Source organism: Mauremys mutica, chromosome 12 (genome assembly GCF_020497125.1).
Source record: "Mauremys mutica isolate MM-2020 ecotype Southern chromosome 12, ASM2049712v1, whole genome shotgun sequence".
NCBI lineage: Eukaryota > Metazoa > Chordata > Testudines > Geoemydidae > Mauremys > Mauremys mutica.
The window spans coordinates 75192105-75216081 of record NC_059083.1 but is presented as its reverse complement, the minus strand read 5'-3'; the positions used below and the strand labels follow the sequence as shown (position 1 = coordinate 75216081).

The 23977-nt window shown below is 39.3% G+C and overlaps 1 protein-coding gene across 1 annotated transcript in view; it reads left to right on the top strand.

Annotated features, from left to right (window-relative positions):
* The window catches only part of BPTF (bromodomain PHD finger transcription factor), an 83439-nt gene that overhangs the window by 19963 nt on the left and 39499 nt on the right, over positions 1-23977 (top strand). The window contains exons 3-10 of the mRNA XM_044982588.1: positions 10016-10239; positions 12824-13033; positions 13585-13773; positions 18768-18938; positions 19073-19248; positions 21711-22066; positions 22665-22796; positions 23343-23472. Coding sequence (XP_044838523.1) covers positions 10016-10239; positions 12824-13033; positions 13585-13773; positions 18768-18938; positions 19073-19248; positions 21711-22066; positions 22665-22796; positions 23343-23472 — 1588 coding nt within the window. The remainder of the gene's footprint in view (positions 1-10015; positions 10240-12823; positions 13034-13584; positions 13774-18767; positions 18939-19072; positions 19249-21710; positions 22067-22664; positions 22797-23342; positions 23473-23977) is intronic.

The window sequence follows — 23977 nt, the reverse complement described above, 5'->3', positions numbered from 1 at the left end:
TCTAGGCTTCCAGATACTTATCAGTGATTTACTTCAGTGTTAATATGGAATCTCTACTCTTGCAGGTACAATTTGAAATTATAGTTTGCCATGGAATGAAATGGAAATCTTAAACTCCGTCAAACTGTCTTAATAGCAAGAGAATATGTACAAGTATGATTTGTCACAAATTTTAGTTTTTACGGTACTTGTTTTTCAGATTTAATTGTTGATGGTTGTTAATTGCAGTGTCAAATTTTATGGCTACAGTTTTATTGTTTTAGTGCATTTTTTGGTACTGAATATGCATTATGCTGAACAGTAACTACTAGCCTGTAAACAAAAAGAACAATTAAGGAAAGGGAAAAATTGCTCCTGATGGCATTCTGCGCCAAAAAATTAAAAATTCTTCACATAAAAATTTGCAGACTTTAAAATATTATTATTATAACACTACACGCCAGTTTCAGTGATTTTGGTAATTTATTTCAAAATACGGGCTTGTCTTCACTACAGGGGTAAGTTGACCTAAGTTACACTACTCCAACTGCATGAATAACTTACCCTGGTGTCTTCACGGCGCTGAGTCATCGGGAGACACTCTCTGGTCAACTTCCCTTACTCTTCTCAGTGAGCTGGAGTACCAGGGTCAACCAGAAAGCGCTCTGCCGTCTATTTAGTGGGTCTTCACTACATTGCGACAGCATCAGTCTCCCTGGTGGTGGAGACAAGCCCTACCTATCAGCAAGTATGTCTATAATAATACAGACACACACAAAAATTCCTCCAGGAATAGAGAGTTAAAGAAACAATGATAATACCATTCCTGTTTCTCTGCCTCCCCCAAACCCAGCCGGGGGGCCAGACACCCACAAACCTCCCCCCAAGAGCCCAGAGATACAGAGGGAGAAACAGCCTGATGCTTGGTACCAGGCTTGCATGGAGTTTTCTGAACACTGCTCTTTCCTTCCCTCATGGCATGCTGGGAACAGCAGCTGCCAGGAACCTCTCGCTCCCTCTCCGTCCCCCAGCAGTGTCTTCTATGTGTGAGCTGGGTTCTGCTGGGTCCAGTGGCCCTTTGTGGCAGCTAGCAGCACTGCAGCCCTTTTCTGTGGGGGAAAGAAATTCTGTGTGCACGTTAATTTCTGCAAAATTCTGCATTGTGCAGTGGTGCAGAATTCCCCCAGGAGTATACAGCTGTCAGGGATGGTCTAGATGATACTTAATCCTGCCATGAGTGCAGGGGACTGGACTAGATGACCTCTCGAGGTCCCTTCCAGTCCTATGATTCTGTGATTCTATACATTAGTGTGCCACAATAGCGAGTGAGAGGGACCAAGTTCTACATACTCTCTCATGCACGATTGCCCATTCTCTCTCCCCCCATGGTGATTTATGTTTCTATCAGCTGCTCTGGGCGCCCAAACCAACTTGTCTGCACTGCCAGGGAGGAGCACATGACTGCTTTTGCGCTTACCTTTGCTTCCCCGTCAGAAGTCATTTTTCTGCAGGGAAGCAAAGAAATCTGCAGGGGACATGAATTCTGTGCAGAATTCCCCAGGAGTAAAAAATGCATCTAAAACAGTTAAATCAGTACATAAGATAAAATTTGAAAAAAGCTTTGCCCTAAAATGCCCTAAAATGAGGACTGAGAGGGCGAGAAGGGGATCGTAGTTTAATTATCTAACATCTATTGGTAATGTCAAATTTAGATCCTTGTTCTGTAGTAATTTGATTCTTACAAAAATCAGATTCTCAATTTGGCATTGATGTAACATTTTTCAAAGTTTACCTTGACAAACTTCTATCTCCACTCAATACATTTTCTTAAAACTCGGAACCAAAGGCGGTAGGTAGTGGCTCCACCTGTTTTATCATCTGTAGTGGCCCCAACTCAAACTTGTACTTCCCCTTATTAAATCATTCAGGTTACACTGAAGGTCTTCAAATTTTCCATTGGAGATATTGCTTAACCAGAATCTCTGGAAGTGAGGAGGAAGTGGGAGAAACATCAACTGTAATAGTTTGGATCAACAGAGAGCCATAAGTCAAGCTGCCAGGCTATTTAGCAGCCTCTGATCCCTCTGTCAAAACTCAACATACTTACTAATATTAAACATTAAATTCCACACTTTAAAGATAAGATAGGGAATGTCTACACAGTGGTTAAACACCTGTAGCTGGCCAATGTCAGCTGACTTGGGCTGTGGGACTGTAAAATTGCGGTGTAGATGTTCAGGCTCAAGCTGGAGCTCGCGCTCTGGTACCCCCAGAGCTGACCCAAACAGCTACACCGTATTTTTACAGCCCGCAGCTCGAGTTCTGCAAGCTCGAGTCAGCTGACTCAGGCCAGCTGCAGGTGTTTAATTACTGTGTAGACATACTAAAATGTAAAATTTGTCTTGAGATTTCCACTTAAACCTGATATTGGCTGGTCTGGTAGCATGCTTGTGGTACTGCAGCCATATTTAAACCCAGACTCTGTTTCAGGGCAGACAAAAGTTCCTCTGGGATGTTTGTGTCCTCTTTCTAGCCAGAAGTTTGGCCTCTTTTTTTTCCCTCCAACCCACCAACTAATCTGGCTGGGGGGGCTTTAAGGCAGTATTTCAAGGACGCTGGGAGATTTGTTTTACACAGTACTTCCTGTTTCAGTTGTCAGCAGTGCTGAGGTGTCCATAGATTGGAGGCCTCTGCTCCTTTTCATCTTTGTGTATGTGTGGTCTCCACCACTCAATAGCAGTATTAGGAAGGGCTGGAAGCCTCTTTACTGAAGCAGGACCAGGCTTTACAGAAATTCACATCCAGTTTTTCCTTGTGATTTCACTGTGTCAACATGACCTCAAAACCAAAAGGCCAGGTTGGACAGAGGGGAAGAAAGTGTCCAAGGTATGGGAGTTTCCACTGACCCCTGCTCTATCAGACTCCTTTTGCCCCAGAAGCAGCAAGAGTCCTGGGCTCCATTCTCTCTCTGGTTCTATCCTCCACTGTCTCCCCAGATTCATTCTCTAGGAGCAGTGCTGACTCACCCAGCCCAGAAATATCAGCTGTTTCTGTTGAAACAGCTTCTTTGAGTGGCAAGGATCTCCCTCCCACACTGTCAACACAAACTCCAGACCTCATCTTTCTCATTCTGTAAGGCTCCCAGCAGGCCCAGATCATGGGCATCAGCAGACCTGAGTTCTTGTTTTCTTTGGATCTCTTCCTGTCTCATGCCCTTTCCAATCTCTATTTGACATCATCCCAAGAAGGGAAAATCCTCTGGCAGGGTGGATTTGATTTAAATCACTAGTCAGGAAGATTCGATTTAATCATGGATTTCTACAGAAAAGTGCATTCTTCTTGGTTGTTATAACCTTAATACATACTCTTCACAACTCAGATAGAGATGTAGGTTTCATTTTTAGAAGGTACACACTATAAATGTTTGAAGTGATTTTATTTTGAAAACTTTTCAGATTAGTTTTATAGCTATATCAGAAAATGAATGATTGTTTGGTTATTTCATTTACCAAAGGTAAATGAAGCAGATATTTATTTATGAAATCATTGGGAGGTGAACTATCTCCAATTCAACAGGTTAATCATTAATATTCGGAGGATTTTCTTGCCATGCTGTACTGGGAGAACATCATCAGACATTTAAATTGTTTTATTTAATTAAAACAATGTTATGTATTCTGGATTTTTTTTTCTTCAACAGCAAACATAATTTAGCAAAACAAGCATATGAATTTTTGAATTTAGCTAAACATTCAAGTTTTTTAAAATCAGGCTTGTTTTTGTTAAAATTGTTTTTAACTAAAATAGTTAAATGAAATATTTTTTAAAAAACAAAAGAATTAAATCGACTGTCAGCCAGATCAACATGAGAAATGTAAAATATTGGCTTCTGCCGCTAACTCAGTTGTCTTCAACTTCCATTTTCCTATTTGTTCATAATCTAGAAAAGAAAAACAAGCTTTCCTGCTTTTTCAGGTCCCAAACGATTTCTCAATTTGGAATGAATTAGTCCAAAGGAAGAAAATATTCTTTCTACACTGGCAGAAGAAGCTACTGCTATTAAAAGTGAGATTATCACTCCAACAGTCTCTGAATTCAAGTGCTTAAGTGACTTCCATCAGTTCACTGGTGTGACTTTCTTTTAAAACATTGTTTTTCTTTTGAAACATTCGTTTTTTTTAATGCTTGTAAGTTAACTCTGTCATTGCATATTTCTCTTTTTAAGATCTCACTCGGTTCCTTCCAAATTTCAACAGCATCCGCAATAAAACAGCTCTTTCCCTGCATTTTGTTCAAGGCTTCAGAAATAGGCTTCAGGATACTCAGCATGTGTTCAACATTTCTCTTAAGCTCAATGTTGAGAAATTTAGCTATTTTTTTCACGATTTTGTTCACCAAATGTCATCAGGTTAGGCCAGATCTTGATATAATGCTCAAAACAGTCCACTAGTGAGTTCCATCGCACATCTTGTGGGAGACTCAGCTTGGTTCCTCCCACTTTTTTCAGAGCGGCTGCTGCAAAGTGGTTGTTAACAGAAATATTTTGCAATTTCAACATTAGCCTTTATTTCTGGAACACTGAAGTCTTTGGCTAGGAGATGCATCAAATGAGCACTACAACTGTATGTTATTAGTTTGGGACTTTCTTCTCTCTCGCCTAAATTTCTTCTCATCTTGGATACATTTGCAGCATGGTCTGACAAAGCTGTGTACTAGACCTTTGAATTTTTTTTCAGTTTCTTATAACTTTTACTGCTACTTCTTATAAGTATTCTGCTGTGTGCGCATTTCCTGATGTGTCAGTTGTTTCTGTAAGGAAGACATTCCCTTCTTCTGTTGTCACACAAGCACATACAACAGGATCATTGTGGACATTGCTCCACCCATCAAGACTCAGGATAACAGTTTCACCTTCTAGACCTTTTGCACACTGCTCCATTTCTCTTTCATACACTTTATCCAGCAATTTGCCTGCGACATCTACTCTGTTGGGTGGACTGTATCCTGGTCTTAATGACTGAACCATGTTAATGAAGTGTGAGTTCTGAATCATAGGGAAAGGAGAGTTTGTTGCATAAACAAACCAGGAATTTTTTTCATTAATTACCTCTTTTTGTAATCGGGTTGTTTCTGGATGATGGAGATTTTTTGTTCTTTTTGCTACAGGTGATATACTGTGGCTATGTGACATACATGATGTGACTGAAACACTGTCTTTAGCAGATAATTCTCAAAGTATAGAAAATGATGGTGATCTTGAAGGTGGATAGTCTTCAGAATCCTGTATGTTGAGGATGGATTCTCCTAAACAAAATAAGTCAATGCAGTTATTTAATTATTATTACCATACTGCTTATTTAGTATTACTCATTGCATTCACTGACACTCAGTACTACTTTAAAGGTGAAATTATAAAAGGAAGATCTGCCTATTTCAGCTATTTATTTTTTATCACAGCTGCATCTAAAATGATAGTACCATAGAGTAACCACTATATTTATTGCTCAAACATGAGAATTCAGGAATAGTCCAGAAGGAAGACAGGCAGTCCTTAAGAAAGAAGAATGAAATAAAAAAGTTTAACAACCTGAAGATCCTGCATTTTGTTCAGACATATTCCTTTCATTGTCTTCAGTGCAGCTTTCTCCTGAGAAGGAACACATCTCATGATATTGTTTCATTCAGGCAACCAGGCCTTGAATTTCTTTGTTGCACTGTTTGCATTTTGCATGCATGCCTGTCTTACCCACAGGTAGAGGAACTTTATTAAAATATTCCTAAACTGGGTCTCTTTTACAGCTTGCTGTCATTATAGGTTTTCCCTTCTAGTGAGAGAATGGTATGGTAGATCTCAAATCAATGAAGGCTACATTCAGAAAGACCTCAAGACTTCTGGAATATGCTGCTTATACAGTTTCACTTTTGTTTCTATTGCCTGTCCCTCCCTTCTCACATTTATCTCCAGACTTCTTCTTGTCCAAATCTATTCTGCCCCCAACAATCTTCTACTCATTGAACTTTCTGAAACTTTGCAGTTTTAGAGAGAGGCAGGGGTTTGATTCTGTGTACACAAATTTGCAGAGGGACAATAGGGTTGAGGTCTGTTATTTCTCACCTCTATATATTATTTATTTATTTTAAAACATTTTTGCTGTTAACAAGCATGTTATCTCTGGAGAGACAAATCCACAGTTTGAGAACTGCAAACTAAGCATCTCTGATGGTATCTTCTAGACTGAGTGCTGAGTCCCATTGGGTAGATAGAAAGATTAACCTAAATAATCTATACAGAAACCCATGGAACCCCATAAAATGGGGTCCCTAATCCATTAACTATTGGAACTCATTTACAAACTTTTCTTAAACATTATGTGACTATATTGTCTCATACTATAGAATTAGAATTTATAATCTCTATTCCATGATGAGATACATTATAGCTCAAATATATCTTTAGATAGTTTTTTTCCTCAAAAAGCATTTTATCCAAAAAATCGAATTAAATAAACTAAATCTGATTTTTATTTATTTATGTATTTTAAATCATTGGTTTTTATCCATCCTGTCCTCTGGGAAGAGTAGTTTCTAATCTAGAAAGGAACAGCCATTAGCTGAGTGTTCCTAAACCTCTGAGTGCCAGAAGCTGGGACTGGACGATGGAATGGATCACTCAATAACTTGCTCTGTTTTGTTCACTCCCTCTGAAGGATCTGGCACTGGCCACTATCAGAAGACAGGATAATGGGCTATATGGACCATTGGCAGGGCCGGCTCCAGGCACCAGCGCAGCAAGCAGGCGCTTGGGGCGGCCAATGGAAAGGGCACATAGGGCTCTTCGGTGGCGGGTCCCTCAGTCCCTCTCGGAGGGAAGGACCTGCTGCCGAATTGCCGCTGAAGAATGAAGTGGCGGCAGTAGAGCTGCCGCTGAAGTGCCACTGGTCACGGCTTTTTTTTTTTTTTTCCCTTCCGCCGCTTGAGGCGGCAGAAACGCTGGAGACCATTGGTCTGCCCCAGTGTGGCTGTCCTTATGTTCTTTGTAGCTTTTTTCCAAGGGAAATACCATGCCCAGTGAAACCCTGTGAAGAAATTAGTTGACACTCTCAAAAAATACTTTGTTTTCAGTAGTCTATTTCCTGTACATGATCAGAGCAGCCATGAAATGATTAGAGCTTTGACTACATCCATCTAGGTGGCTCAGGATTAGAGCTTTGTGATGTAGCATCCATCTGGGTGGCTCAGGATTCTGTTGGTGTCTCAGACCGTAACATGGCAATTTATAGATGGTAGGGTAATCTCTCTGTCTCTATGCCTGGAATGGAGAGAGACATCTACTAGATGCAAATCTATATTCCAGTATGATGGGGTGACCTGAGGGAGCCCTGCGACACCGGAGTAAGAAGAAATGAGAACAGATGGAGGGGAGGATGGGGTGGGTGGCTTAGGCTGGGTAACTGTATGATCAGAGCAACAGATAGGACTTCAGTTGTGGCATTTTGGATTGATTGGTAGGAAGCTAGGTGGGGAAAAAAGGAGGTCAAAGGAGGAAACCTGCTTGATGGCCACAGCCAAAGTCTGGGTAAGTCGGTTAGCTTCTTTCTGCCTCCATTTCCAATCTGTAAAATGGTGATAACAGTACTTCCCTACCTGACAGGGATGTTGACAATAAAACACTAAAGACTGAGAGGCACTCAGATACTTTGATAATGGGAGTCTTCTAAGTAGCTAAGATAGATAGGTGAAGTGGGATTCTGTATTGGTTAGTCAGTAATCTTCTGTGATTTATAAATTGGGTTCAAAATGAAAAACAAACATGGTTGCTGCTGAGTAATTAGGTAATTTCATAAAAGTATAATGCTTATCAACAATTATATGTGCTCAACAATGTTAGTAAGCAACAAAATGATGGTCTAGCACCTAGAACAGCTCTGCCAACCCTTCTCACTCCCATCATTGCAGTGGTGTGTTTGCCAGGGATATAAAACAAGAGTAACAAATAAATACAACGCTGTAAGCATGCATTCTCTTTTCTTTCCTCTTGCTCTTTTACCACTTTTTTCTCTTATCTGTTCTTTTCATTTACAGTCTGTTCTTCCTTTCTCTGAATAAGCTATATTATCATTTGCGTGCCGTTTTCTCTCCCTTCTCTTCTCGAGTTTCCGCCTCCTGCTTTTCCTCTCCACGCCCCAGTAGTTCCACCGTCTCTTCACTGATAGTATTTGAAGCATTTATCAGACTAGCATAAATTTTTCTTGGTTTAGATGAAATATGGCTTAACCATTAACTGTGTTAAGTTTGAAAAACATATAGATGGCTAAGTGTTAGAGGTCACCACAGAGATAAATAAGAACAAAGGGTTGACAATATAAAAACTATTTTTGAACTGTCCCTTTGATCTGTAATCTGTGTGAACAACCTGAAAATTTTTTTAAATAACCATTTTTCTTGGAAACCTTTTAAAACCACTAAACAACTAAATAATAAACAACTAAAACATGCTAAACTATGAAGATCAGATGGAGATTAGAAAGACTAGAGCAGTAGTCCCCAAACTATGGGGCGCACAGGGGGCACGGAGGGAGCACCACACAGTCCCACTCTGCTTTGGCACCAACCCTGACCCCAGCCCCAGCTCCCGGCCTCGCCCCTAGGTCCCAATGGTGGCTTTGGGGAGGAGAGGGGGCGCGGACAGCGATAATGGAGAACCAAAGTAAAAAGTTTGGGGACCACTGGACTAAAGGAATAAATTAGGTTGCCTTCCAAAAGCAAAGAAAGATTTCCCCTAAGTCCTTTTTAATGGAAAGGGTGGTATTTCTTTGCAATATGCCAGATTCTGTCAGCCAATCAAAAACATATTTTGAAGTAGCGTCTAGAAAGGTATTGATTTAATGTAATGTAATATTGCCATTGCTTCCAAGCTCCTGGTATTTTGTCAGTTTTGAGGATGATTGGCTTCATAACACTTCGGTGAATTGGAATTTTTCTGCACTGTCTGTGTGTAACTGACTGTTTATCTTGCTTTATAATCCTAATTTAAAGTATTCTAATATGTAAATAAACTTCATGAAATCACTAAGGATGCTTGTGTTCCTGAATACATAAGGCCAAATCATCCACTTGCATGCGGGGTTGGGGGGGGGGCGGACATGGACACTAGAGAGGGCTAGTAGTGAGGGAAACTCAGCAAGTTCCCTTGATATGTTAGACTGGTTTGTTTGGAAGAATTAGATATAGAGGAGGAGCAGAGCATTGTGCTCCCAAAACCTCCAAATTACAGGGATCTGAATAGAGACCCTCTGCAGTGAGTGCATGGGCCAGTGCCTTCCTCACCACTCTAGTGCGTGCGCACACAAGTAAATACTATCTGAATAGTAATATAAAAATTTTATGGTTATTGTGGGATTCCCCGTCTTTAAATTTTTTGACTGAAATTTTAAATCTCTCAAAGCCATAATATTGCATTGTTTTTAGGAGTGCTTGGGGAGCATAGGCATTTAGTAATATTGTAATACATCTCTACCCCGATATAACGCTGTTCTCGGGAGCCAAAAAAATCTTACCGTGTTATTGGTGAAACCGCGTTATATCAAATTTGCTTTGATCCACCAGTGTGTGTCCCTCCTCCCCCCCACTGCTTTACCGTGTTATAGCCGAATTCATGTTCTATCGGGTCACATTATATCGGGGTAGAGGTGTAATTGGAAAGTAACCGTAGTAAATCCTGTTGGGAGATGGACAAACCAAATTTGAGGCAATGATTTAAAAGCTTTTTTTTAACCTCCCAGGGAAGTGATCATGAATATTGGCTTTTTTGAGGGAGCAGGGAGGAAGTGGTGTGAAAAGAACATTTGGAGGTGGAAAGAGAGAAGGAAATTCTTTAGAAGCTTGGGAGGCCAAAGGTGAATCTCAAGTGTTATCTTATTCAGCCCTTATTGCTTAATATTTTCTTGGAAAAAAAGGGGAAGGTAATCTCATATTATCTAATTTTCCTCATTTATCTGAAATGTATAAAACAATTGTTCTCAAACTGTTATTGCAGAGAGGAAGATTCAGACAATGAGAAGGATAAGAAACTCTGGTACTATAGCACAAAGGTCCAGCTGGCACAGTTAATTGAATGCCTAGACAAAGATTACTGGGAAGCTGATCTTTGCAAAACTCTTGAAGAAATGTGCCAAGAAATTCATCGGCATATGGATATCACAGAAGACCTTACTAACAAAGCACGGGGCAACAACAAATCTTTCCTTGCTGCAGCAAATGGTAGGAATATCTGTCTATCATGGGAATGAATGTTAAACACGTTCATATTATGATTTTACTTCAAAGTCTTCAAACATTGCAATAATGTCTGCCACCAAGTTTCACCTACACAAATGCTTTTTTAAAATGTATTAATAACTTTCTAACATCAACCTGGCTGGCAGTAGCAATGTTAAGAACTTTTGAAGTTGCTTCCATACTTCCTGTTTTCAACAGTTCTAGTCCTGATGAACTGCTTGATATGTCCTCTAGACATATTCTTCTAGCACTGCCAAACATACTTATGTCCTGAATTTCCATTGACTGAGTGCTATGTTCCATGTAAGAGAGAGTGTGTGCTGGGGAAAGGGAGAGAGATGGAGTGTTCATTATTAAAATGGTTAAGTATCCTCTTAACTGAATTTATGTGGTGATATGACCGTTCCAGAGAAAAGTCCAAATCTATACCTTTTTTGGATTTCATAGGGACTACTAGTGGCAGGGGTTCAAAACAGAGTTGTCCTTCGTGTTAATTCTCTCTGGAGGTAATATTCTTTGAAGGAGAAGAATAAAATTTGAATTACCTGAGAAATATGACTTTAATAGCTTCTTAATTTTAGGTCTGTTAAGTTTTGCTTAGAGACCTAGTCTTCTGCATCTGCAGGTCCACATATTTAATACTCCAGTAGCTTTCTAATTATCAGGAAGTACAGGAGAAATTTCCTGTCAAAGTACAGTCCCTTCCAAATGAGTGCCAAAGATATAAATTCCCTAATGTTAAATTTTAGAATTTCTAATTATCCAGCAATCTGGTGTAAAGTAAATATTAAATGCTACTTACTGGAGGAAGTATATAATGCTCCTCAAATACAACTATATAATGTTACTGCTACTAGTAAATGAAAGAATTATGTGTTTTGTATGAGTTATGTGTATCATGGCAAGAATTCTTGGTTCTGATGTGAAAGATTTAAAGGAACTCCTTGGATGTATGTGACTTGGCATTTGGTATAATCTGTTTTCTCTAGATAGCTTTGACAAAGTACAAAATCTAGGGGAATCCTAGGCAGAGAAAAACAAGCAAGATAAAGTACCAGCCCCCAAAAAACAAAAGTATCAACTATATAGAAACTGTACCTGAATCCTTGTTTACATGCATGCCCTACACAAGCTAACGATTTGTGTAATCTGTGTGGTTTCCTCAAGGAACGAATGCTTACACTTACGTGCTCAATATTTCTTTCAACCCTTTTTTCTTACTGAAATGCAATATGCATTTATGTAGCTTTGGCCATATTAAATTAACAGTTTGTTGAGCAATTCAGCTTTTTATATCTTGATGAAAGGATTTTTATTAGTTATGAGATATAATTACTGAAAGTATGAAGTCTTTCAAAGTTTAGAAAGCCTTCATTCAACATTGTGAGCAAAGCAGCTATTCTTGTGTCATTCAAAGGAGGAGTACAAAATAACAAAAACTAGGAGGTAGGATGGTGCAGTATTATTGAGCATCAATGATTAACGCTCCAATTCATTATACTTTGCTGGAAGCCAAAGTGGGATAGGATAAGAATGGCATGATATGAAGAAGGAATTGAGTTGGTGAGAATTCAGTTACATGCAATCTGAATTGTAGTCAGTGGAGAGCACCCTCAATTAATTCTCAATAATAAGTTACAGTAATCAAGTCAAGATCACTATTTCAAGGTCTTACTGGTCAAACCGGATCTTATAATGGCAGTATAAGTGATGTTTAAAAAAAAATCCCGAAGATACCTGTCTGGAGACACATCTGATTCCATAATTACTCCTTTCTACTTAATACTCAAAAGTTAAAACAGTGAATGTGAATTGCCATGGGTGGGGTGCTGCTCAGCAGATATTTGGAGCCAACCATCAACACCTATGCTCAACTCTCAGTAAGTTACATGGCATGGATTTTTATAGAAGCAGTCGAACAGAAATCATGCTGTACTTCAGTGCTTAGCATCACAGTCTCAAATAGCTGGTCTTTGGTGTATAGATGTGTAATCCCAAGGGAAGGAGACAAAAGGACGCGACCATGTAGACCACTTTAAAAAAAAAAAAAAAAAAAAAGCAGAAACAGATTTGATCCTGACCTCCTGATTTCCCCCAGTGTGAAGAGGGGCAGGAATAAACAGGCATATGACACTGGCGATGCAAAAATTTTCAACAAAAACACTGGAGCAAACCCCTAATTTTCTAGAGAAAGTGTGATAGCATCTTTAAAATTTATGTAGCACCCCCACAAACAGTAAGCTGAAACTCAATTTATCTATGGTGGCACAATAAAGGACTCTGTAAAGGGGTTTGGTATTTTGTACATAACATAATGTTGAGAAATCAAGAACTCGAGCATTCAAATTTCCATACATCTGAAAATGGAAAAAGGAGTAAGAACTTGGATGTTAAATTTTGTTCTTAGCTACTGGCTTTTGTTTTGTGATTGTGAAAGGTAATGCTTTAAACCTGAAGGCCATCTTGATTTAAATGACTTCTGATTTAAGACTTCCACTTAATGGCTCTGTAAAAGGGTATTTTGATACTAGTTGCCAGAATTTTACTGTTTTTTCCCCTACTGTAGATGAAATATTGGATGCTATTAGAATAAAAAAAGGAGAAATAGTGGAGGATACAAGTCAAGCAGCTGAGGAAACAGATAAGGACAAAAATGATGTTGAAAATAATGACCAAACAGATACTGAAAAAAGCAAGGAAGAACCTGGAGACCAACTACAGGAAAAAAATGAAGAAACACCACCTGAACAAGATTCAGAAAACGGAAAAACAGAAGGTAAAGAAACTGACCTGGCATTAGCAATATTTTTGTTGTTTTTAAATAATCTTTTACTATCACATTTACTTCTGGAAATATTAATGTAATTTTTACACTGGCAAGATTTTTTTTTAAATTGCTTTTATAGAGATAATACTGGTTTGCTTCTTTATGGTTATATACCATTGTTTCTCTTTGGTAGTGTTGGATAGCTCATTTTCCCTACTGCGGTTTTACAGTTCGACTCCATTTTTGTTTTGAGATGTCTGGCTTTTCTGGCATGGAACTCACTGGTGGCAGTCAATATGTGTACATCCACCAGTGTCAAATGATTGATTTCTAATGCTATTTTTTAATTAGGATTAAGTATTTTTGGTCTTTTTCTGTTCTCTAATTCTATGAAGACACTATCCTTACTGCAGAAATACACTCAATATATTTTGGTGCTACAAAGTAGACATAATACAAGGAACTGCACAAAGTCTGCCTTTTAGCCTGGATAAGGCCAGATGACATCCTAAGGAAATGTTAAGAATATCCTTAAAGATTTGTTGTGCATTTTACTGTAGAGCCAACAGACGTTGGGGATAAAAGTAACTCTGTGGCATCAAGCACAGACGGCAGCACCACAAATCCGTCTGCAGGAGAAACTAGTTCCTCTGAAGGGAAGAACGCAATGGGGTGTCAGTCAGAAACCTTTGATAGCAACAATGTGGCAGAGAAGAAGTTGGCATCAGAGCTCCCCGAGGATCTCTCAGGTACAGAGAGCGCTGTATCAATGCCTCTGTAATTTGGGGAACCTTTAAGATTTTCTTATTATAAATTCTGGTTTGTTCAAATAAAACCATTTACAGTGTATGTTCATTCATGCTATTTGCTTGCAGTGCCATCCTTTACTGCTGCATTGTCATCTAACATTTAGAATTTTTTAATGTAGTCCTCCCTGCTGTTAGCATATGCTTCCATGCCCTCCAAAGATGACTGTGGCTAAGCTTTTCTCATATTCTGTTTACTATATATTTTATTTTTCTTCATTGCAAACCATAGTGGTGGTGAACATCCTACAAAGGTTTATTTCAAGCTCTTATTTGCTAATGGCTGTTAAATCGTTTAACCTGTAATGTACTTTAAAAATGACTAACAAGAAAAAATTAGTATTTGCAGTTATTCATATAGGTTCTTGTATTGGGTTGCCTGGAGAAAAGTCTTGCATCATCCCAAAAATCTGTAAGCTGATGCTTAGTAATGTATGTACAAAGTTTGTTTTTATTTTAAGCTGTTTTTTATTTCACTTCAGCAGTAATTTGATACTCCATAAAACTCAGTTCTTTTCTTGAAACTCAGGAATGAGTATGACTTGCTTAGGTCTAAATAAAACCATATAAATACTTTTTAGAAGAGAGAGAACATTGTACTTTTGACCAAATTCCTACATTAGCAACAGATAAGTTAATTTGAATAACTCATAGCATTAATTGAGATTATGAAAGTTGTATTTTCACTTGAATCAATATTACAAATAAGGTACTGCAGTTGAAAAAAATACACTTGGTACGCTAGATTTGAAAGTTGGTTGTTGATAATGCATTGAAAAATGTGGTGTGCTATGCTCCAAGAACAAGTAAAATGCCTCCATACAGACATAGTCTGTAATGTTTCAGGGTGGTTATTTAACTTTTAAAACATTATTGTATTTAATTCTTCTGTATGAAATGACCCTCGTTATTCTCCACCACCAGTTAGTTTTATTTCTCTCCATTAGTAGGTAGCTTCATAATTGGATTAGCAGTTTTATGTACATCTCCAACAGGGAAAATCTGCTTGTACTTGGGGGGGGGGGGGGGAGGCATATTTTTGTTTAGGATTTATAGATGAAGCATAATTTTTTTTCCATTACTGTTCACAAATCACCTGTTGAGTACATATTTCCTTTTAGAGTTAATGAGGAAATAATCCTTTTCTTACAGGATATTACTGTAGGTGCATGGGGAAAGTACATATGCCTGTTGATTCCAAATTTGAGTTTATATTTTTTGTTTAAAAATTAATTTATGAAGATGCTTATTGGGCTGAACTCTGGACTGCTGTTCATTGTTACATTTTTGCAAGTAGCTCTAGCTGGTTGCATCCAGCTAAGCTTTTCTACTTGCAACCTCCCCTAAATTCTTTGCTATCTTACAGTAATAAGTGTGCTGCTACTGCACAGTCATAGTCTTTAGGACCTTTATTGAAGAGTGTGGGGAGACCTGTGACATACAACAGGCAGGCATCTATTCCCACATAGGTGGAGCAGAAGCTGAGATGTAGATATGGAAGAGAGAATCTACCCATTTTCTTCCCAGCTATATGTACTCTGGATCTCAGGTCCTTATGTGAATCTAGGTTGGGTGGGGATGGTCTACCTTCCCCTTCTCCTCCAAACTCCAGACCTTGGATGGTTCTATCCTCCCTGATCAGCAATAGGGCAGGTGGACCAAATAACACTGGTCATATTTTGGAGCTGTGTCTCACCCAAAACAAGGTTAGGGGTGCTCTGAGAACCCTTGGATCCTTTGCTGCTTTGATGGTGAGTACTTCCCAGCGAGGGAGACCTGGCCCACCTCTCAAAAGGATGGCAGGATCTTTCTATTCTCTCTTCTGTTCTCTATTCTCTATAGGGCTGTATACCACATTCACCACCAAAGTATCTAAGCACCCTTGGGGAGGTGATGTCCAAAGTCTGGATTTTGTCCAGGGAGGACTCCAGGAACAGAGGGCCGTCAAGAAGAGGTTGTTCAAGTTCAGGCAAAAGCCCTCCTTATGTTTCCCTTATACAAGGTTATCAAGGAGATAGGGAACCCTGAAATAAGCCAGATGCTCACCAGGCCCTAAAACTAATTTTACCTTTTCTTTTCTGTGCCTGCTTAAGAGATCGTATGAGACCTACGGGTCCCTCCTGCATGTAGGCACCCCAGTCACTAATTTGGAGAGTCAGAGCTCTAGATGGAGGAGGTATGTTTTTTCTGTAAGATTCTGAGCTCAGGAGAAATCGTGACCTGATCACAGAGTATTTTGACAGGTTCAGCCATAGCCTTGTGTTCTAAGACATCAGCTGTTTAGTTCCAACTTCTGAATCTAGACTCTTTGGTAGATCACAAGTACATGGAGATCTGGACCAACCTGCTTGGTTTCAGACTTATTGCCAGATGTCTCCCTAGACATAAAATCCTTGGTCTCCTTTCTACTTATGAGTAACCTCATGGTGGGAAGAGCCTCTGGTTAAGGTCAAGATGCCAAGAGCAATAGACACTGACACTCATTATTGCAGCTTTTAAAGGTGGGAGGCTTTGAATCAAGCTCTTCAGAGTTTCCAGGTTCAGGACAGCCTGTGGAGTCCAAGTAGTCTTCTTTCGTCCTTCTTTCACCATGCTCAGATTCTCTTAAGTCTTGCTACCAGATGAGGTTCTAGAAGTCCTACAATTCAAGGACTTTAAGGAATGGGCCCAAACCGGCAGAGTCCATCAAACCAACTAAAATGTTTTTATGTCAGGGAAGCAAGCTTCTTCTCCATCCCTTTGGAGGACAGTCCATTTCTTCTACCAGTAGTGAGGGGGTGGAACACAAGGTACCTGTTAGGTGGCCAATTACTTCACTAGGATACTTCATGGATTTCCAGCATCTTCTGAGTTCATAAAGATTTTGTCCATATTTTGTATCTCATAGGTCAAAAAGCGAAAGCAGTAGGCAGACATGTCATTTTTAGAATATCAGAACCGTCACAGGCATGTTCTGCAGGGATCTACTCTGATTTTGCTAATTATAACATGACATGGATAAAGATTTAACTCACACCATCCTGGATGTTCAGAAAGCCATTGGAGTAACAGGAAAACATAATCAAATTATGTTGCATTAAGGATGTTATAGATGTTATTTCTGAATTTCCCTTCTTTTGTAACTGTCAGAACTGTTTAATTTTGTTGTTGTAGAAAATGTCATTCACAAATGTTACAGATAATAGAAGGAAGGTCTTCATTTTTCATGTGGGCGGTTAAACATTACATCATTTGTGCCATATATGTGAACTAGTCTATGTAGAGGCTTGTTTCCAGTATATGTGGATAGGGTTTTGGATTTTTTTAGAATTTCTAGTTTAAAAAAAGCAGTTCATCCAGTTAGAGTAGATGTTCCTAAGCATATTCGTTGTCTTGGTGAAATTGTTGCTTAGCTCTGAGAGATGAGGGAGGAACTGCATTTTAAATACAGCTACAGGCAATGTGATCCATTTATTTCTAATTCAGAGATGGTAAATAAAATACAGATTAAAAAATTGCTTCATGGGCCTTCAGTTTAAAAAAGATTCTTTATCTGTTACTAATAACACTTTATATTTTTAAAACTGTAAGAATTTAAAAAAAACAAAACTTCTCACCATTAATGTTCCATTTTTGCATTCCCCCTAGTTTGGATAGCAAAAACAAACTGGTCACTTTCATTCTTGGTTTTTATTGTCTAGCACAGTCCTGTAATGCTTAGGTTGCAGACACAAAACTAGAGTGTCTACTTTGTTTTATTAAAAAATATACTCAGTAAAGATGTGTATAAAAATGATTGACTTCTATTTAGTCTGTTTTACAATGCTTGTTTTTATAAAACATTTAGGTGTTGTAATTTTAAGTATTCTTCTTCAGTGGATCCAGTGCTCTGGATAGAAGTCATAACTCACGGGTATTTCTCTGCAGTCTAGCAAAAGAATTGAAGTTCTTTGGGAGGAGGAGGAGGACCTGGAAGCATCATCAGCTGCACTCGTGCTTGCTGAACTAATCACACCTTTCCTCAGTAAACATGTCCAAAGAAGCAAAACTTAAAAAAAAAAAATTATTAACTTAAGCTAAAGAAATCCATCTATTATATTGTCAACACTTCATCATCTTTTAGCATGATTTAATATTCCCTCTTGTCCTGTCTTGAAGAAAGATAAGAAAATCTCATGCTAAACCAAACCTGTATAGAATACTAGACAAAGGTAGGGAGTATCTGTCCAGAGCAATGTATCCACATGAGGAGAAACTAAAGTTGCAGGTAAGAAAACTAATTTTGTCTTTCTCCTGAGAGTTTGACAGCATGGATAGTTTCTAAATTATGTGTGGTCTTTGCTGATTCACTCTTTCTTAATTTGTATTTTGCTGAACATATATTTTGGTAATGTTAATCATCAGTTTCAGAATATCAGGATGTGAAGAATATTTATCTTGGATGGCACGTTAGGCAGAAAATCCTGCTGGAATCTAGGAGAGGTTAAATGCAAAGAACAAAAGAAATAGTGATTAATTTTTCATTTGTAGGTTTGAACTACTGAAAAGCATGTACTTGTCTATAAATAGACAAATGAACTATTGGCACTATTTATGAAGATATTTATTTATGCAGAATTTGTCTATTTAGTGCTTAGGGTTAAAACAATCACTTACTGTTTTTACTCTCTTGCTTATTTGACCATAGAAATTTTGAACAGTTGTGGTTGATTTGAAAGCTGATTGGGGAGATGGGAGATCTTTCTTTCAAGTAGGTGCATATGCCTGTGTATGCTTCGTATGTTAAAGATTTTAGGTAGACTTTTTGAGGTAATTTTAAAACCACCAGTTCTTCCATGTTACAAATGAGTTATTGATGTTTCAGTAGCTTATCTGACACTTTTTTTCTTAAAATTGAAAAACTCTAAAAGAAAGCTTAATTGATACAGTACTAAATATCTAAAATCCTTCTTTTGTAGAAGAAACTGGTCAGATGACCCCCAGCATCAGTCCTAGTGCATCAACTGCACCCCTCCAGTCTGTCGAAAACAGCAACAACAGCGAGGTAAATTCTATGCAGGATGACTCCATTAAGACATCTGATGATGCTGAAAATGCAGAAGTAGGATCCCAGACCTCAGAAGAAATAGGTAAAAATAAAAGTGTCACTAAGCTTCTTTCTAAACTTGATTCTTAAATTTCTTAATTCCCATATATAAACACATTTGGAATATATTACCTTCATTCTTTTTTCATGTTTGTTTAAATTACATTTTTGTGGCAGGGGAGAAATCCAATGGTGAAAGAAGTGATTCTCCATGCACAGGGAAAGGCACATCAGGCTCGACACGAATGCTTACCCGATTACGAAATCCAGATAGCAAGCTGAGCCAGATGAAAAGCCAGCAGGTTGCTGCAGCAGCACACGAAGCAAATAAATTATTTAAAGAAGGCAGAGAGGTTTGTACTCATTTTGAGAATTTCCAAAATACAGGATTATATTGGTAACATAAGAAGAAACCTTCTTGCTGCTAGTCTTGAGAAAATGGGGTCAGTGACATACTAGGAGGTACATGAGACATTCACAAGTTGGTGGAATTGCCATATCAGAGGTAGTTCTTCCTCCTTTTTGTCCTTTATTCCATCCCCTTTCTCTCTGTGTAGCCACGCTCTGATTTGCTCTCTGTAGAGTGGTGTGACAATAACAAAGTGGAGTAGAGTCACTTTCCTTTAGTGTGAAGCATGTTCTGCTGGTTTCCTTTTCCAGGAGAGTGATGCAGTGGGTATGGTGTACACACACAAACTAGTTAAATATATTTTTACCCCTATTTTTGTAGAGTGGTGTGACAATAACAAAGTGGAGTAGAGTCACTTTCCTTTAGTGTGAAGCATGTTCTGCTGGTTTCCTTTTCCAGGAGAGTGATGCAGTGGGTATGGTGTACACACACAAACTAGTTAAATATATTTTTACCCCTATTTTTGTTGATCAGATATATAGAAATTCTCTTGCTAATTGTAACTTCTTGGTATTTTCTTATCATATTTGACTGTCATGTGCCTTTGTGTATTCCACTGAGGGGTGTGCATGCGCCCCATGCCTCTGAGATTGAGGATTCTCCTCCTCGTGCTCTGAACTGAGGGCATACGGGGTGGCAAAGACTGACAATTTCTGCTGTTCCTTTCTACTGCCTGTGGTCTGAGATGGAACCTTTTCTGCGTCTGCAGCATTTGCTAGTTGCTTCTGTGTCAAACTGTAAATATTTGTAAATAACTTTTAGATAGATTTTTAGCATAGTCATGGAATAGTTTTTGGCAGTCAGGGCCTTGGGAAGTCTTCCCCTACCTTGAGCCCCCATCCATATGGGATGACCAGTATGCCCAACAACCATGCATTTAACAACTGCGTTTCCTGGCGCTGGGCCTTCCCAGTCAGCAGTGACCATCTCAAATGCTTCTACTGCCTCACGGAAGCTCATGTCCCCTCCAAGAGCACTTTTAGCCAATCTCTTCCAAGCCGAACGCATCAAGCCTGTGATACAGGCTCTGGAGATTCCTAATAAATAATGCTATGAGGTGCCTATTCAACCCTTGCCCGACAGACCCCTGTGTACATCAGGCAGAGGCATCAAGAAGTGCCTGTCGGAGCACAGTGACCTCTGTGGCTGTGGGGCTTATAGGAGTAGAGCTGAGGACTCCTCCAAATGGCATGAGAGGAGTAGGAAACGTTCTGATAAGAAACAAGAGAAATCTGCCTCCAGGTACGGATCCAAAAAAGGACCTCTTCTCCGACATCCCCCAAGGCAGGTGTGTCTCTGCGCCCCAGTGGGAGCGTCAGGAGTTCACAAGGAGCACAGCATTGTCTCACTGCTCCAAAGAGTAAGCCGCGGCGGTGGAGCATCCGCCGAATTTCTGCGGCGTTTCAGCAGTGACGCCTCTCGATGATGTCGCTTGGCGGCAAGCAGCGTCATCGAGAGGCGTCACCGCCGAATTTCTGTGGCGTTTCAACGGCGACGCCTCTTGATGACGCCACTTGCCGCCGACAAGTGACGTCATCGAGAGGCGTCGCCGCCGAAACGCTGCAGAAATTCGGCGTCATTTCGGCGGATGCTCCACCTCCGGCCAGGACGCGGGCGCATTTAAATGGTGCCCGCGGGCACCGCGTTGGGGACCCCTGCTCTAATTGGTGGTACAGCCAGGGTCCTCACCCTTCTCTTCAATGAATACTGCTTGTGAATCACCCTCAGTAGAATATACATATGGACCACACAAAGAAGAAAGTTAGTTAGTTACCTTATGATAACAAGTTCTTTGAGATTTGTGGTCCCTATCAGTATTCTCCCTCCTTCCCCGCTGCTGCAGAGCCTTATCCTAAGGTTACTTGCATGAGGAAGGTAACTGGAGAGGCAGTCTGACCATGCTGCCCCTTCTGCTCCTCGTGCTCCAAACTGAGCATAAAGACCCCGGGGTGGACCTATAGACTGTTCTAGCAAGAATTTTCCAATCTTAGGCACATGAAGTGCCTGCACATCCCTCAGTGGAAGACAGATAGGGACCACACACATCGAAGAACTCCAGTTACTGTAAGATAGGTAACCTTTATTTATTTTACTTATTTGCGTACACAAATTCCAACTTGTTTGCACACCTATTTTGTGGGTGCAACTCCAGTGCCTACATTAGAAAACTTGGCCCCTAACTTTTAATACTGTTGTTACTACTTTAGTACTGTTAAAATGTTTTGAAGGTAAAAAAAAAAAGATTAAATAAATTAGAAGAAACTAATACAATATATAATTCAGAATGAATGGATGTGACTTTGAAAATTGAAGGCCTGTATTATAAACAGGAATATAATAGAGATTATTTAAGATTTTAAATGTTGTTTAAAAAAAACAAAAACAACTTTTTGTTTCGTTAACAAGGTTCTGGTGGTTAACTCCCAAGGGGAAATCTCCCGATTGAACACCAAGAAAGAAATTGTGATGAAAGGAAACATCAGTAATTATTTCAAGTTAGGTCAAGAGGGGAAGTATCGTGTCTATCACAACCAGTACGCCACCAACTCATTTGCATTGAACAAACACCAGCACAGAGAAGACCATGACAAGAGACGGCACCTTGCACATAAATTCTGTCTGACTCCTGCTGGAGAATTCAAATGGAATGGGTCTGTACATGGGTCCAAGGTTCTTACCATATCTACTCTGAGGCTAACTATCATTCAGCTAGAGAGCAACATCCCTGCATCATTCCTTCACCCCAACTGGGCCTCCCATAGGTAAAGAAATAGCAAATGTTTTTGGTTTACCCATATTTTATTTCATAACATTACTTTGTGGCACAGGCGCCAGCTTCCTCCTTTCCCTGAGGGTGTTCAACCCCTGCTCTGCCCCAGGCCCTGCCCCCACTCCACCCCTTCCCCCAAGACCCTAACCCCATCCCGCCTCTTTCCACCCCCAAGTGTGCCCCAGTCCCGCTCCTCCCCCTCTTCCCCAGCACTACCTACACACCACTGAACAGGCAGGCGGGAGGCTCTGGGAGGGAGGGACAGGGAGGAGCTGATCAATGGGTTGCTGGCTGGCAGGAAGTCCTGGGGGGTGAGGAAGGAGCTGATCAGTGGGGCTGCCGGTGGGTGCTCCAGACCCAGAGCACCCACAGAGTTGGCGCGTATGCTTTGTGTTGTCCGTAGTCATTGTCTATGAGAGCGATATAGATATCATTGGAACAGAAACGTGAATAAATGTGATATGTAATGCATAACTGAAATTATGCAGTGTTTTAGCAAATATATTTTAATAGTTTAGTCTACTTTAAAATCCTATTGATATTTTGTTCATAGAATTAACTTCATATATTTTACATTCTTTCCAATGTAGGTCTAACTGGATTAAAGCTGTTCAAATGTGTAGCAAACCTAGAGAATTTGCACTAGCTTTGGCTATATTGGAGTGTGCAATTAAACCAGTTGTTATGCTGCCAATTTGGCGGGAGTCCTTGGGACACACTAGGTAAGAGAATCTTTATGAATGTATTCTACTCTGATCTGTAGCATTGGTTGAGCTAAAACTATAATTAAGAGTATTGATGAGAATTCAGTCAGACATCAGTCAAACATTCTACCAAATGATACTGAAATTCATTATTGACAACGTATCCTGTTTCATCGCTCCTTTTCCTTCAAACAATGATTTACTTAAACCCAATGATTTACCTAAGCCCGAGCCTCAACTAACATCAATGGGGAAAGTCTAAGAAAGCAACAGTGAAGAACTTTCAAAAACCCCAATTTGTTGGGATCTGACATTATTCTCTAATCTTGGGATAAGAGTAGGAGTAACATTCATGATGTTGAATACTCTTGCCATCAACTGCTTTTGCAATTGTGTAAATGCTTATACAAGTAATGTATGTTATTAATATTATTCCTTAACCTAATATCATTCATTGGTAGTTTTTTCCCTCATCTAAATCTTAGTCATTCAAGGGGGTGGTATATGCCATTGTTAGGGTGTTCAAATTTGCTTACAAAATTTGACTGTATTTGCATGTATTAGATTACACAGAATGACAGCTATTGAAAGAGAAGAAAAGGAGAAGGTGAAAAAAAAAGAGAGGAAACAAGAGGAGGAAGAAACAATGCAACAGGCTACATGGGTGAAATATACTTTTCCTATCAAACATCAGGTAATGTTTCTGCCTTGCAATTTTTGTTTTATTTTTAGAAATAATAAAAGGCTTTATTTTTGTATCAATTGTCCTTTATACAACTCTGTTTTATACTTAAGATGTTAATGACCAAATTCTTCATTCCATGACTTGATCCTTTGAGGTTGCCTGTGTTTCTTGTTTATGATGCAAAATATGCAACTGTTTTTAATGGACGTATAATAGGTGAAGAGTGGAGTATCATTGAATATAAAAAGTAAGAAGTCTTTTAGCTAAATTGTGCTGAAATGAGATGCGAAACAATGAAACGTTACTGTCAAAACACAAGTTACATATTAAAGGCTATGATATTCTTCAGTGGAGATTCATTATGGAATTGACTTGGTTGCATTTGTTTCTGAATTTTTTAGGGAATTTGGTTTTTGTTGCTCATACTCTCTAAAGTAGAAAACAACTAGAATAATATCCTGAGCTCATGGGCTAACAAATAAAGATAGTCTTATTTTAAGCTAACATTTGTTAG